The sequence below is a fragment of the Phoca vitulina genome, unplaced genomic scaffold, assembly GCF_004348235.1.
Source record: "Phoca vitulina isolate PV1807 unplaced genomic scaffold, GSC_HSeal_1.0 scaffold37, whole genome shotgun sequence".
NCBI classification, from domain to species: domain Eukaryota; kingdom Metazoa; phylum Chordata; class Mammalia; order Carnivora; family Phocidae; genus Phoca; species Phoca vitulina.
In genome coordinates, this window is record NW_022589740.1 from 2,936,369 (window position 1) to 2,950,218 (window position 13,850).

At 45.5% G+C, this 13,850-nt stretch overlaps 1 protein-coding gene across 1 annotated transcript in view; it reads right to left on the bottom strand.

Moving 5' to 3' along the window:
• LOC116646639 (spermatogenesis-associated protein 31E1-like) overlaps positions 1-7,256 on the bottom strand; it is a 13,818-nt gene extending 6,562 nt beyond the window's left edge. The window contains exons 1-3 of the mRNA XM_032427478.1: positions 7,151-7,256; positions 3,903-3,964; positions 534-1,124 (exon numbers count right to left, since the gene is read on the bottom strand). Coding sequence (XP_032283369.1) covers positions 534-1,124; positions 3,903-3,964; positions 7,151-7,256 — 759 coding nt within the window. The remainder of the gene's footprint in view (positions 1-533; positions 1,125-3,902; positions 3,965-7,150) is intronic.
• Between the last annotated feature and the right edge of the window lie 6,594 nt (positions 7,257-13,850).

A 13,850-nucleotide genomic window follows, 5' to 3' on the forward strand; every position in this document is an offset into this window, starting at 1 on the left:
TGATCCAGAGGCAGGTGCTGGGGCTGATCCAGAGGCAGGTGCTGGGGCTGAGCCTGAGGGAGGGGCTGGGGCTGGGACTGATCCAGAAGCAGGTGCTGGGGCTGATCCAGAGGCAGGTGCTGGGGCTGATCCAGAAGCAGGTGCTGGGGCTGAGCCCGAGGCAGGGGCTGGGGCTGGGGCTGATCCAGAGGCAGGGGCTGGGGCTGAGGCTCATCCAGAGGCAGGGGCTGGGGCTGATCCAGGGGCTGGGGCTGATCCAGAGGCTGGATCTGGGACTGGGGCTGATCCAGAGGCAGGGGCACGTGCTGGGGCTGATCCAGAGGCAGGGGCAGGTGCTGGGGCTGAGCCAGAGGCAGGGGCTGGGACTGGGACAAGTCCAGGGTCAAGGGTTGGGGCTGGGCCAAAGTGTCAGATAATGACTGGGTCAGTGAAAGATGTGGAGCTATGTTGGCCTGAATTTGGAGTGGCAAGGCATGAGAGAGTTCATTGAACTGGACAGATGGGAACTCCAGTGGGGAATCAGTCATGCTGACAGTGGCCACCAGGGACTCACTGTGCAGAAAGGGAAGACCCCAGAAGAGCTGGTTGCGTTTCTGCTGTAAATTGTTCCCCGAAGTCTTGGGATGTGGGGGCTTCTCAGGACCGAGCAGCTGTTGTGGTTTGCCTCTCAAGCTGCAGAACTGTTGGTCACCCATGGTGTCCCGCTTGTCACCTGGCAACTTGAACATTCTCCCAAAAGAGGTCAGGTGGCAGTCTGCCCCTTCCTTCTTTTCCTTCTCCTTCCAAATCTTCAGTTCTGTTCTCTTGGCGATTAGTATCTCCAGAAGCTTCTGGATGTCAGGGTTGATGAAAGGGGGGATTCCAGTCTCTCCCTGTCTGTGTGTGGGGTCTCCCCAGAGCAAGGCCTCTGGTAAGGGGTGGGCCAGAGGCTCTTGATTGGACTCCAAGCGTGTGGAGGTGGAGAGGCTCCAGGTTTTGGCAGCCTCTTGCCACCAGGACAGCGCTGAAATGGGACAGCTTGAGCGGCCCAGGCCCGAGATGACTGGGACAGAAGAAGCTAACCAAGGGGTGTGTGGAGACGAGCTCTGTGGGATGGGGCGCAGTGGGGGTGCCATTGAGTCACACTGAGGGAGAGTCAGAGGAGAGTCTGGCCGCTCCGGGGCCAAGGAGGCTGTCAGAGGCGGAGGGCAGGCTTCTGAAGCGGGGAGCCATGGTGGGGAAGGGGGAAGAGCAAGTGGCTGGTGTGAAAAGCCATCCGGGGGAAGGAAAGGCTCTGATGGCCAGGAAGTACTCAGGGAGGAGTGTGAATGAAAAGAAATTGAGGAGGTCATTGGTCCTAGTGACAGGGTGGAGGCCAGAGGTAGAGGGCGTCCCGTCAGAGGAGCGGGGGAAGGTGATGGGGCCATGGTGGGAGCATCTTCCATAGGCTCCCTGCATGGTTGATGGGCTCCAGCAGGCAGTCCTCTGCGCACCTGCCCAGGGGCTGCTTGCTGTAAGAGCTGAAAGCGCCTCTGGGCAAAGAATCTTGCCAGGTGGCTGTGGGAGATGGGAGGTGTGAGCGGGAGACAGGAGGTGTGAGCCGAAGCCAGGAGCAGGGGGGCCAGAAGGGTGGGCCCCACGGCCCTCCATGCCCCCACACCCACTTCACAATGCTCCTGCCGTCCCTCATCCCAGGGCTTTAGCCACACTGTCCCTGTGGCTCCTCCCAGACCCCCAGAACAGCCCCAGGGTGCCTGCAGCCCTGGGCTCGCACCATAGACTCTGGGAGGAGCACCCTGGAGAGAAGGGGGAAGGTTCTTTACCTTTGCAGAAGGGAAAACAGGTCCTGAACCTCTTCCAGTTCTTGCAGGCAATCTCTGAAAGCTGGAAACAGGAGACCGGGTCACAGAGCTGAAGGCGGGGGCCCAGGGGTCTTATAGGAGGTTGAGTACAATGTCCCTTTAGGGGAGACCTTTGGGGGATTAGACTCGGGAGCCCCAAACATCAGTGTCCAAGGCCACGTGCCTGCACAGTGATAGCAAGGCTCATGATGGGGATCGCTTCCCCATTCATGACCTTGTTGGGGGAGGAATGACCGGGTCGCCTCACAGAGAAATCTGAGCAAAGCTGGGCAACTTGTCCACAGTTGAAGCTGGAGGTCCCACCTCCCAGGCCAGGCCCTGGGGCCCCTGCTGGGCGACACCCGTTTCCAACCCCTCGGGGCTTCGTTCTGGCCCAGAATCTGGGAAGCGTCCAGGTTCCGCTCTCCCTCCCAGGAGCCCCTCCCCCCCAGGAGCCCCTTCCCCACTCCTAGGAGCCCCCCCCGCAGGGCTCTGTTTCCTGAGAGATGGGCTCAGGCCCTGGTGTCCTGGAGACGGTGGGGCTGGGCCCTCAGAGCAGGGGGGACGGTGTAACTGGGGTCTGCAGGGCTGAGTGGCAGATGCTCACTTTTTAGAGTCCGCCTTTTCTTCTTACTTCTGTTGTTCCTTCTCCATGGCTCCTCCTGATGCTGAGATGAGAGAACACGGGGAGGCTGGGACCCCACCCCCAGCAGCAGATGTTCACTGCTCATGAACAATGTGACCTCCTACATTTAACTAAGGGGGGGGGCTATGGTTTTCTTTCGTTTTACTCATTTCCTTTTCAAGATGGATAAAAACGTTTTCAGTTTTCCTTCTTTGAAGAATGTACAGAAGGATTTTCTATGTGAGAAATTTCTTTGTCACTATTCCTCTGCTCAAGAAACACACATATTCCCAGACCTGTGGGCGCATCTGAGCTCCTTCACGTAGGACCCCACTTCCCGAGGCCAGAGCCCCACTCCAGCTGCTACTCGGGGCCTCCTGGGCTCAGTACTGCCCTCGATCAGCCCCGACAGAGGAACATTCACCTGAGACACCTGCCCCGGGAAGGTGGGTGGTGAACCGGTGCCCAGGGGCCTGACCTCTGCTAGAGATGCAGCTCTTAACTGCCGGTCCTCGGCCACTGGTCACTGTGTTTGGGACGTTGTCCTGGAGCCCTCCACCACACCTGGACTCCTGGCCTGAGATCTTTGGGTAGAAACTCTTGTGCCCCTCTAACCCCTGCCTAGTCTGGCTTATCCCTGGATGGATAGTGTTCTATTCTTTCCTGAGAATACACGTTCTATTTCCTATCCCAGGAGTCTCTCCAATAATTCAGAAAAGTGGAAATAGTAATAGAAAAGAAGCTGGTGTAGCCACTCTGGAAAACAGTATGGAGTTTCCTCAAGAAGTTGAAAATAGAACTACGCTATGACCCAGCAATTGCACTACTGGGTATTTACCCCAAAGATACAAATGTAGTGATCTGAAGGGGCACCTGCACCCCAATGTTTACAGCAGCAATGTCCATAATAGCTAAACTATGGAAAGAGCCTAGATGTCCATCAACAGATGAATGGATAAAGAAGTTGTGGTATATATATATACAATGGAATATTATGCAGCCATCAAAAAATGAAATCTTGCCATTTACTATGACATGGATGGAACTAGAGGGTATTATGCTAAGCGAAATAAGTCAGTCAGAGGAAGACAAGTATCATATGATCTCACTGATATGAGGAATTTGAGAAACAAGACAGAGGATCATAGGGGAAGGGAGGGAAAAATGAAACAAAACTAAACCAGAGAGGGAGACAAACCATAAGAGACTCTTAATCTCAGGAAACAAACTGAGGGTTCCTGGAGTGGATGGGGGTGGGAGGGATGGGGTGACTGGGTGATGGACATTGGGGAGGATATGTGCTATGGTGAGCACTGTGAATTGTGTAAGACTGATGAATCACAGACCTGCACCCCTGAAACAAATAATATATTATATGTTAATTAAAAAAATAAAAAAAAAGAAACCTAAAAAAAAAAGAATCATACTCTGCTGGGTCTGGGCCAAGGGTTCCTTACCTTCTTGATGTTTCTGTGTTTCCTCTGTGGTGGTAAGGATGGATCAGGCTGGGAGAAGGAAACTAACAGGAAAAAGAGCCCCAGTCCACATAGGAAGGCGAGGATATTAAGTGCCCAGGAAGTGGGACTGGAGCTCAGACAACCACCAGTAATGCATTTCTGAGGGAAGAGGTAATTCTCCATCTCTTTCCTCTGAAATTCATTAGTGTCAGATCACACTGCTGCCCTCAGGTAGCTGAGCACTGGGAGTGCACTTGTGGACACAAAACCCAGGCCCACATCACAGAGCTGTGGTCTGGTCACAAAGGGCTCTTGAGGGCAGGTAGGGGACACAAGTAGATGGACCACAGCCCCTCCCATCCACCCAGCCCTGCAGCTCCATCATCCCTCCACCCTCCCGGGCCTGACACTCCTACCTTCTCAGCCTGCTAGAGATAGACCTTTGTCAATTTGCTATTCATCCTGCTTGGAACTCAGATAATACCTGGTTCCCTTGAGAGCTCTACTTGCACTCCATCAGTTTCATAGCTTTTAAAAATCTGGAGTTGTCCTTGGAATTTTGGTTAATTCCCAGGAACTTTTGCCCTCTGTCTGCAACTTCAATCTCCCCACATAATATGTTTTTGCCTTGTATCACCCTGGTACAAAAGAAACTCAAATGTCTTTTGTGCTTCTTTAGCCATGTATATTTTGAAAACATTTTAAGATGTTTTATTTCAGTTCATCTCCACTATCTTCAGCTAGAGGGACTTAGAAAATTAGTGATTATTCAAAATTTACAAAGCTAAATAAGTATAAAACAAATTGAAATAGTTAAACCTCCAAAGTATGTTTTTCATATGTTTCTAGTATTTTTGCTTCTGAGATCAGTAGAGAGTAAACTGCAGAAACAGTTTCAGAACATTCTGTATAGACACACATATACATGTTTACCCACATTCTTTAACAAATCCAGCATTTTTAAATCTAAGAATCAAGTTTTTGTTTTGTTTTGTTTTGTTTCATTTCAAAAGTTTCCTTTTGTAATTCTTGTAAGTTTGTATATCTGGGAATATCTTTATTTTGCCTTCATTTTTGAAGGACAGATTTGCTGGGTATGGAATTCTGGGTTGACAGTTTTTTTAAAGATTTATTTATTTATTTTAGAGAGAGAGAGCATGAGCAGGGGAAGGAGAAGAGGGAGAGGGAGTAGCAGATCCCCCACTGAGCAGGGAGCCTGACACAGGGCTCGATCCCAGGACCCTGAGATCATGACTTGAGCCAAAATCAAGAGTTGGATGCTCAATTGAGTGAGCCACCCAAGCACCTGAACAACTTTTTCCCTTTCAGCTTTTTGACTGTTGTCATTTCAGGGCCTTTCCCCCACTGGTTCTGACTAGAAGTCGGTGGTTAATCTAGTGTGGTCCTCTGGTGTATGAAGAGAAGTTTTTGTCTTGCAATTTCAAAATTTCTCCTTTGTTTTTGCATGGTTTGACTGTGATGTATCTAAGAGCAGATCTGCTTGTTTTTATTTTACTGCAGGTAAATACTGAATCTATAGATCAAGATTTTTCCATCAAATTTGGTAAGGTTTCAGCCATTATTTCTACAAATATTGTGTCTTTCTCCCCATTTCTCCTTTCTTTCTGAGAACACTCCCTTAAGTAGATAAGAACTTCCAAATGATCCCACATTTCTCCCAGGCTTGCAGAGAACTGCTACCCACGACCCCAAATTTCTCAATATTCACGTTAGTATCTAGAAAGTAGTTTCAGTTCTGAGAAGGTCTTTGATACGGAGTGTTTTGCAGGCATCATGGAAAGCTGCCTATGTAATGATGTCATGCCCGTGCACATGTGTTCTGACTGTGGTGGGGCTCTGAGTTAGAGCCATCGCTTTGGAAAATGCTTTATCATGACCTGGTCCAGGCTGAAGAGAGCGGGCCTTTTGACAGAGTGATGAAACAGCTAGAGCTAGAGAAACCCCTCCATTTTGTAATATCAAAAAATGGGGACCAACCCAGTCCAATCGAGTGGAAGGTATGTGCTCAGCAATATGCCGGAGGATCGTGCTCAAGTTAAAATAAATGAACTACAGTGAAACATCGTAAGAGTAAATTATGTAGACATGCTACTGAGCAAGAAATAAAAGCGACTTGCAGAAAAATTGTACAGGATGATTCCTTTTGTTCTAGTTTCAACACTAAAAAATAAAATATGATTTAGCAACGCATTTACTTTGGTAAAAATATAAAGAAAACACTGAGAATAATGAACAGGATTGATGAACGGAGGGATGTACAGATGATTCCAAAGGTGTGGATGATCCTGCATTTCTTAGACAGGTTGGGATGTCTATGGCTGTTTTTCATTATTCCTTACATCTTCTATATAATTTATAAATGTCAACTTGTAACTTTTAAACACTAAGACACATGGTAATGTAAACAACTCTATTGGAAATAAAATCGAACATAGCAAAAATAAAATAGCCAACAGCCTCATCAGGAAGGGAGGAGAGAAACTGATCGTAAGGATGCTCTGTGCTCTAGAGTAGTCTTTGTTCTCCACACCTTAAAGATCCCCATGTGACTTTCAGTTTTGAGGCCGTGCATTGCTGGGGCCTCCCCACTGCCCTGTTTATGACAAGCTGTATTCAACTCAGATCACTTTCTGACGGTTTCCAAACCTAGAATAACAAAATACAGATCTGTGATTCTTAGCGGATGGCACTTGCTTCTTCTTGGCTGGAGATTTTCAGCAGTAAATGAAGGTATTGGGCTCTGGCTGTTACCGTGGCTACATTCTGACTGTGCCAGGCAGCAGGACCTGGGTCTGACCAGCCCACGATCCAGGCTCTTGGGACAAGGTGACCGTGACTAGACAGAAAACAGATTCAGACCAGACCTCACACTTGTGGATGAGTTTTTATTAAAGCAAGGAAGAGGAGGTGCGAATGTATTTGAATTTAGACCAGTGACTTTCAGGCTAACAAGCCCTGAGCTCGCCAAGTGACGGATAGAAAGGAGCTTTTCATAAATAAAACATGGGGAAAAGTAAACATTTGAGATATATAGCTGCTTTTGAAGAAACTTAGATAGGACTTTCATGTTTGGAGCATTTTGCTTGTTTAGTTATAAACACTGATCTAAATATTTATGTGTAATATGTATTTTTTATAAGAAAAAAACACAATGTTTCTATGTATTTACACTGGGCAGACATTTGAAATGCACTATTTTGGAGCTGGTGTGACATCCTTCTCCTTACATGCCTCATAACGGCAATGACGGTCATGGAGATGGATTCCACCCTTGTTTTCCTGTTCCTTGTGCTTCATCTGATACATTATAAAATCTGTGCTGACAGAACACATGGTATACCATCTTACCTTTTCTGTGACGAATGCCAAGGTTTGATAAATGCTTTACCTGAGAGTGCTCACTCAATAGCCCAGGTTGTAACATTGAGCCCTTTTGTATCTCTGTGTCATCTATTCAAATCCAGGAAGGTCAGTTGAGGACCTGCCCAAACTCTGGGTCAGAGAGACACAAGTCTCAGATTATAGAACATTACCTGAAATAGACAAGAACTTCCAAATGATTCTGCATTTCTCCCAGGCTTGCAGTGAAATGCTGCCCAGGAAACTAACCTTCTTAATATTCATGTTAGTATCTAGAGAGTAGTTTAGGTTCCAATATAAATATTTTTGTAAATAAAGCCAGTGCAATGAGATCTGAAGGGTTTTTGTTGTCCTTTTCACTACACAGAGGATGCTTATGCTGCATATGATCTATATCCTTTCAGCTTGCTATGATTAATTAAGTTGCATTCACTTTGCCTTACTACCCAAGACTTCCATCGACAGATCAAACTGCACACATTGGAGGATATGCTAATGCGTTTTGAATCATCAGATTGGCTAAACTAAGAAATGATGCTGGAGAAGGGGCAGGATCACAGGTGTGCTCATATATGCTGGTGAGGTGTGAGTGGTTGTCATTTACTCCAGAATATTTCAGGAGGAGCTATTGAATTTTAAAAATAGGCTTATGTATATGTTTTCAGAGCACTGTACAAGTATGGAGCACAGAAAAGGAAACCATCAACATGATGAAAAGACAACCTACCAAATGGATCCCAGGAAGGACAACCAAATGACTATCAGAATCAAAATAGGATATGTGATGAAAGGTTCAACAATTTGGGTTATTTTAGTTTTTAATTGACAAAATAAAGAAGTGACTGTCCCTCACTATATATGATATTGGGAGATTTTTTTTTAAAAAGATTTTATTTTATTTATTTATTTATTTATTTGAGACAGAGAGAGATAGCGAGAGGGAGCAGGGAGGAGAGGGAGAAACAGACCCCCTGTGAGCAGGGAGCCCGACAGGGGCCTCGATCCCAGGACCCTGGGATCATGACCTGAGCTGAAGGCAGATGTTTAACTGACTGAGCCACCCAGGTGCCCTGAGATTTTTTTTAAAAGATTTTATTTATTCATTTGAGAGAGACAGAGAGAGACAGAGAGAGCACAGCAAGGGGAGAGGCAGAGGGAGAGAGAGAAGCAGACTCCTTGCTGAGCTGGGAGCTCGATGCAGGGCTGGATCCCAGGACCTGAAGATCATGACCTGAGCCGAAGGCAGATGCTTAACCATCTGAGCATTATCCCCTCCCCTATTAGGAGATTTTTATGAAATGGTACTAATTAGCTTCTTGGATCCTCAGAAGACCAAGCAAGTTGAAGTGGATCTGAAGGAGGTTTTACTAGGACATTGGAACATGCTGAATATCAAGTTGATAAGACCCATTCTATTATACCAAGGCACTTACAGATTCAGATTTGGACATTTAAGAGAAAAGGAATGATGCCTGGATCTTCCTTGACAGTGAGATATTTACTTGTATTTGTTTGGGGCAGGAGCAGGAAGTCGCCCGGGCTCCTCTCTCAGCTGATGCTTCCAGTATGATGTTTATGTTCCATTCCAGCAAGTTTCCTTGAAAATGCAGTTCCGTGGGCAGACTTGACTCAGACTAACTCACCTGGCTCCAGTGACCCCAGTTGCAGTTACCTAGCCGACTGGCTGGCCACATGTGTTTCCACCTGTGCAGCTGACTACATGAAAGTATGTGAATTTTGTGTGGTCATGCTTCGTATGATCATAATGATAGTTTGTCCTTTTCTGGAGAACATAGAACGTAGACCGTGAGTTGTCACAGGTTGGATGCGGAAATTGATAAATCAGTGCTGTTGCTACATTCTCTCTACCCCTTTTTAAAAATGGCCAATGTGAGCCGGAAAGGGACTGAAACTAATTCTTAATCCAATTTCACTTAAAAAATTATTTTGAGGAAACGTGTGTTTCTGTGAAACTCCTAGAGGTTCTTGCAACTTTATTCGACAGCGGACACCCATGGATCACCCCCAGGGGTCCCACCGAAGCTAAGAGCGGACTGTCCCTTCAAGTGGTACATAACATCAGAAATGGAAAATAGTATTTAAACTCTTCAAAGAAAGCTCTTTTGGATTATTGCTTCAAATAAAAATGAACAATTTACTTAACAATTCTGAACCCTGGCCCTCTCCCTAAATAGACCAGGGGAGGTAAGCCGTAGTCAGTGGCTCTGGCCCCTTAGCCGTGTCCATAAGTAGACAGCACCCCACAGATACCATCATGATCACAGCCAGATTGACACCCAGGCCTGAAGCCAAGAAATCCTGAAGCACCAGACATTGCCTTTGCAACGCATTCTCTGATACGGGGGTTGATCTCTCCAGCCCGTTTTCATATTCATGCTCTATGTAAAGGCATTCATTATATCCCCGTGCCATAAATATTCAGAAGAAATCCAATGAGTGGGTAAGAGAAGATGTCCTTGAAAATAATTTCCAAGGGAACATTTTTTAAAGGGGACAGTTTTTTTTCCCCCCAGTGTTTGGCATGTTTTGGAGGATGGGTTGTTCTCTACTTTCTTCATGATCATTTTGAAAACTCAGATGTCATGATGACTCACTGGCATTTCATTTTGTTTAATTGTGCAGCCTTTCTGATCATTCTTTTTTTAAAGAAGATTTATTTATTTATTTGGGAGAGAGAGATAGAGCACACGAGCGGGGAGAAGAGCAGAGGGAGAGAGAGAGAAAGAGAATCTCCAGCAGACTCCCTGCTAAGCGCTGGTTAGCCCTGCTAACCCTGAGATCATAACGTGAGCTGAAATCAAGAGTCAGGCACTTAACCGACTGAGCCATCAGGTGCTCTATTGTTCTTTCTTTTATGCATCAGCCTGCCATGAGTGTCCACATTGATGTCTTTGTTATGCAACTCTACTCTGCTCAATCTGACCCACTCATTACCCTGATAAGGGTAGTAGTCAGAACTCCCAATCCATCCCAGGAACAGCTGATCCCAGAGCCACATGCCCTGTACCTGGTGTGAATTTCAACGTGAGTCGCCTTGCTTCTAAGCTTCCTAACCAGGCTCATCTCTGTGAGATAATATTGTGCTAGCTTAGGGATGAGAGTCATTCTTAATAATCACAATTTTGGTTGATACTGCTATTCTTTATGCTCAGGCTTATGTGAGTGTGTGATGGATGGTCTATCAACAATTCCCCAAAGGAAAGAAAACCACGGATGAGCTCTTTAGCTGGTAGCTCTCTGTGGGAGGATCAAACCCAGACCGGCTTGCTCAGAGTTTGGAGAAACCTAACATCCTGGCTCCATTACCTCCAGGAGAAACAAATCACATTCTCATATTTTGTTGATGTCTGGTTATATGTTCCTTCTTAGTTGCAATAATGTATGTTTTTTATTTGATTAATTTTATTCTTATTATCACCTTTCCTACTATTTCATGTAGTTACTGGATTTTCATTTTGTTTTGGTTTTTTTTCTAGGTTTTAGTTTATAGCCTAATCCCTTTCTATACTTTCTTTAAAGGTGCATTATTGTGAATTTACTAGAGAATTTTGTTAGAAATTTTATAATTAATAACCAAGGCACATACCAATAATTTCTGAGTATATATAATGCCCATCTTCCTTACTTTATTCATCTTTTCTTAATTACAAATATTAAGTACTTTCTGTATTAAGGTTCTAGGATATGTGTGTGTGTGTGTACTGAGAGAGAAAAAGAGAGATAGAGACAGAGACAGACACAGAAAGAGAGAGATTTATTTTAAAGAATTTGCTCACTGTGAAAGCTGGTAAGTTTGAATTCTGCAGGTTGGTGGCAGACCAGCAACCCAGGAAGACTTATTGTGGCAGCTTGAGTCTAAACCCTGGCTGGAGGCAGAATTCCTTCTTACTTGGGAGACCTCAGTCTTTTCTCTTAAGGCCTTCAACTGATTAGATGAGGCCCATACACATTACGGAGAATAATCTGCTTTTCTCAAAATTTAAGTGAAAATCACATATAAGAAAATACCTTCACAGCAACATCCAGATAAGTATTTAATCAACTATCTGGGTACTCTGGCCTACACAAGTTGTCACATATAATTAACCATCACAATTAACCCTTGTCAATTTAGGACCCACACACGTCTCTTCAATAACAAGGCTCTACTTCTGTCTAACATGATACAGTTATCCTACATACAACTTAAAATGCACTAATACATTCCCTAGCGGACGATACAAAGTCCTTGGAGCTGTTCCCTCTTCTCCCTGATAACCTGTAACTTCAATACTGTGGTGCAAACTCCATACATCTTATGTTCTATGATAAAGGACCAAGAGAAGGAAGAAAACAAAGATACAGACAGACACACTCAAAAATATTCATAACAAAATAAGGAAGAACTATTCATAAGAATTAGAGTCCTGGAATGCCTGGGTGGCTGAATCGGTTAAGCATCCGATTCTTGATTTTGGCCCAGGTCATGATCTCAGGGTCGTGGGATCGAGCCCCCATTGGGCTCCGTGCTCATCATGGAGTCTGCTGGAGATTCTCTCTCTGCCTCTGCCCCACCCCCCACTTGCAATCTAAATAAATAAATAAATAAACAAATAAAATCTTAAGAAAAGAAGAATTAGAGTCCTTATTTCTGTAACTGGTCCCATGGTCACAGCTGGTATTATAACTGATATAACAACGATATACTTCTGCTGCTCATTCTATATTACATTTGCTGTGAGCAAGCACCTCAGCTGGTTGTGGTTCTTTATCTGGTGGAGTGACCCAACCCTTCACTCCTGAATTTTCTGGACTATCAGTAGTCTTGCCTGCATTGGGTTGTTGTAGGTTTTCACTGACTAATCACAGGGCTTGGTGGTACTAAGAGACACTTATGGAATCTCCTGTACTGAAGACATACCCTCCCTTTCCTCCACGGTGGATTAACAGTCTCATTTTTCTGTGTAGTCAGGATCATTAAACACCTTAACTCTCATCTTTATGTGTTTACTCAAAGGCATGAGGAGCCCTAGGTGGCCGGGCAGCGGTCTTAACTTCCAGTTTAATGGAATCATGGTCGTGTCTCCTGGGGGTAGCATTCCTCCCTTTGAACTAGGGTCTCGAGATCTGCAGGGCATGAGGTCACAGAAACAAGGAGCAAAGATTTCTTAGTGACATCACTAGGGTAATACAGGTGCTCCTCTCATTTCTAGCCCTAGCTTCCTTGATCGATGAATCCTGACTGTGGGAGAAACAGCATAATATTTGGATGCATTGATTTAGAGCATACTCAGCCTCCTGGAGAACACTGCCCAGGACAAGTTTTGCCTGCAAGTTTTTGCCCCCCAGCCAGCACTGTAACTGAGTCTTCAAAAGGTCATTTTGTTGTTCTAGCAAGCTAGTTGCTTTAGAATGGTGGAAAACATGGTAAGACCGTGAATTCCACCATCACGGACCCAAAGCTGCACTTCATCTGCTATGAAATACATTCCTTGATCAGGGGCAACACTGTGTGGGATACCATGTCAATGGGTAAGGTGTTCCCTAAGTCCAAGGAGAGTAGATTTAGCAGAAGTACTGTTTGCAGGGAAGGCAAATACATATCCAGAGCAAGTGTCTATTACAGTAAGAACAAAACAAACACTTCCTCTTCCATGATGAAAGTGGTCCAATGTAATCAATCTGCCACCAGGTAGCTGCTGGTCACCCTGGGGAATGGTGCCATATTGGACTCTGCTGCTGTCACTCAGTGGTAGTTCATAGCCTGGTTGGACCCACTAAGTGGGAATACATGTTGCTGAGCCCGTACATAATCTCTCCCACCATGGCCACTTTGTTCATGAGCCCTTTGAGCAATGACAGGAGTGGCTGAAGAGAGGAAATAATATCCACAGAACAAGTCATCCTATGTACACGATTATTAAAATCCTCTTGTGTTGAGGTCACACTTTGCTGAGCATTCACATGAGATAAAAATATCTTCACATTTTTTTAGCCATTCAGAGAATTTCATCCATAGACCTTTTTCCCAATTCTCCTTGTCACCAATTTTCCAATCATGCTCAAGTCCTTAACCATCCAGCCAAACCATTGACTGCAGCCCCTGAATTGGTATAAAATTGCATGTCTTGCCACTTTTCCTTTCAAGCAAAGTGAATAACTAGGTGCACTGCTTGAAGTTCTGCCCACTGGGAGTATTTTCCTTCACGGAAGTCCCAGGGAGAGGCGTAGCAAGGCAGTTGTCCACTTTCAAGTGGTACCTGCATATACGCCAGAACCATCTATGATCCAGGTATGACCTTTCTCTTCTTCTGTCAGTTGATTATAGGTAACTCTCCATGAGGAGGCCGTAGGTGCATAATGGGAGAGAAGACAGTGTGTCAGGAGTTGGGGCCGTGCACACTTGGACAACTTCTTTGTGTAACTTACATGCCCAGGACTGCCTGGGCCCAACCATGTATATATTGGTCCCACTGGATGACGGAATGCTGCTTTAAATGTTCTACGTTGTGGCGTGGTGGGTCAGGTGACACCCACCTGATGGGTGGGTGTCATGATGGGTCATGT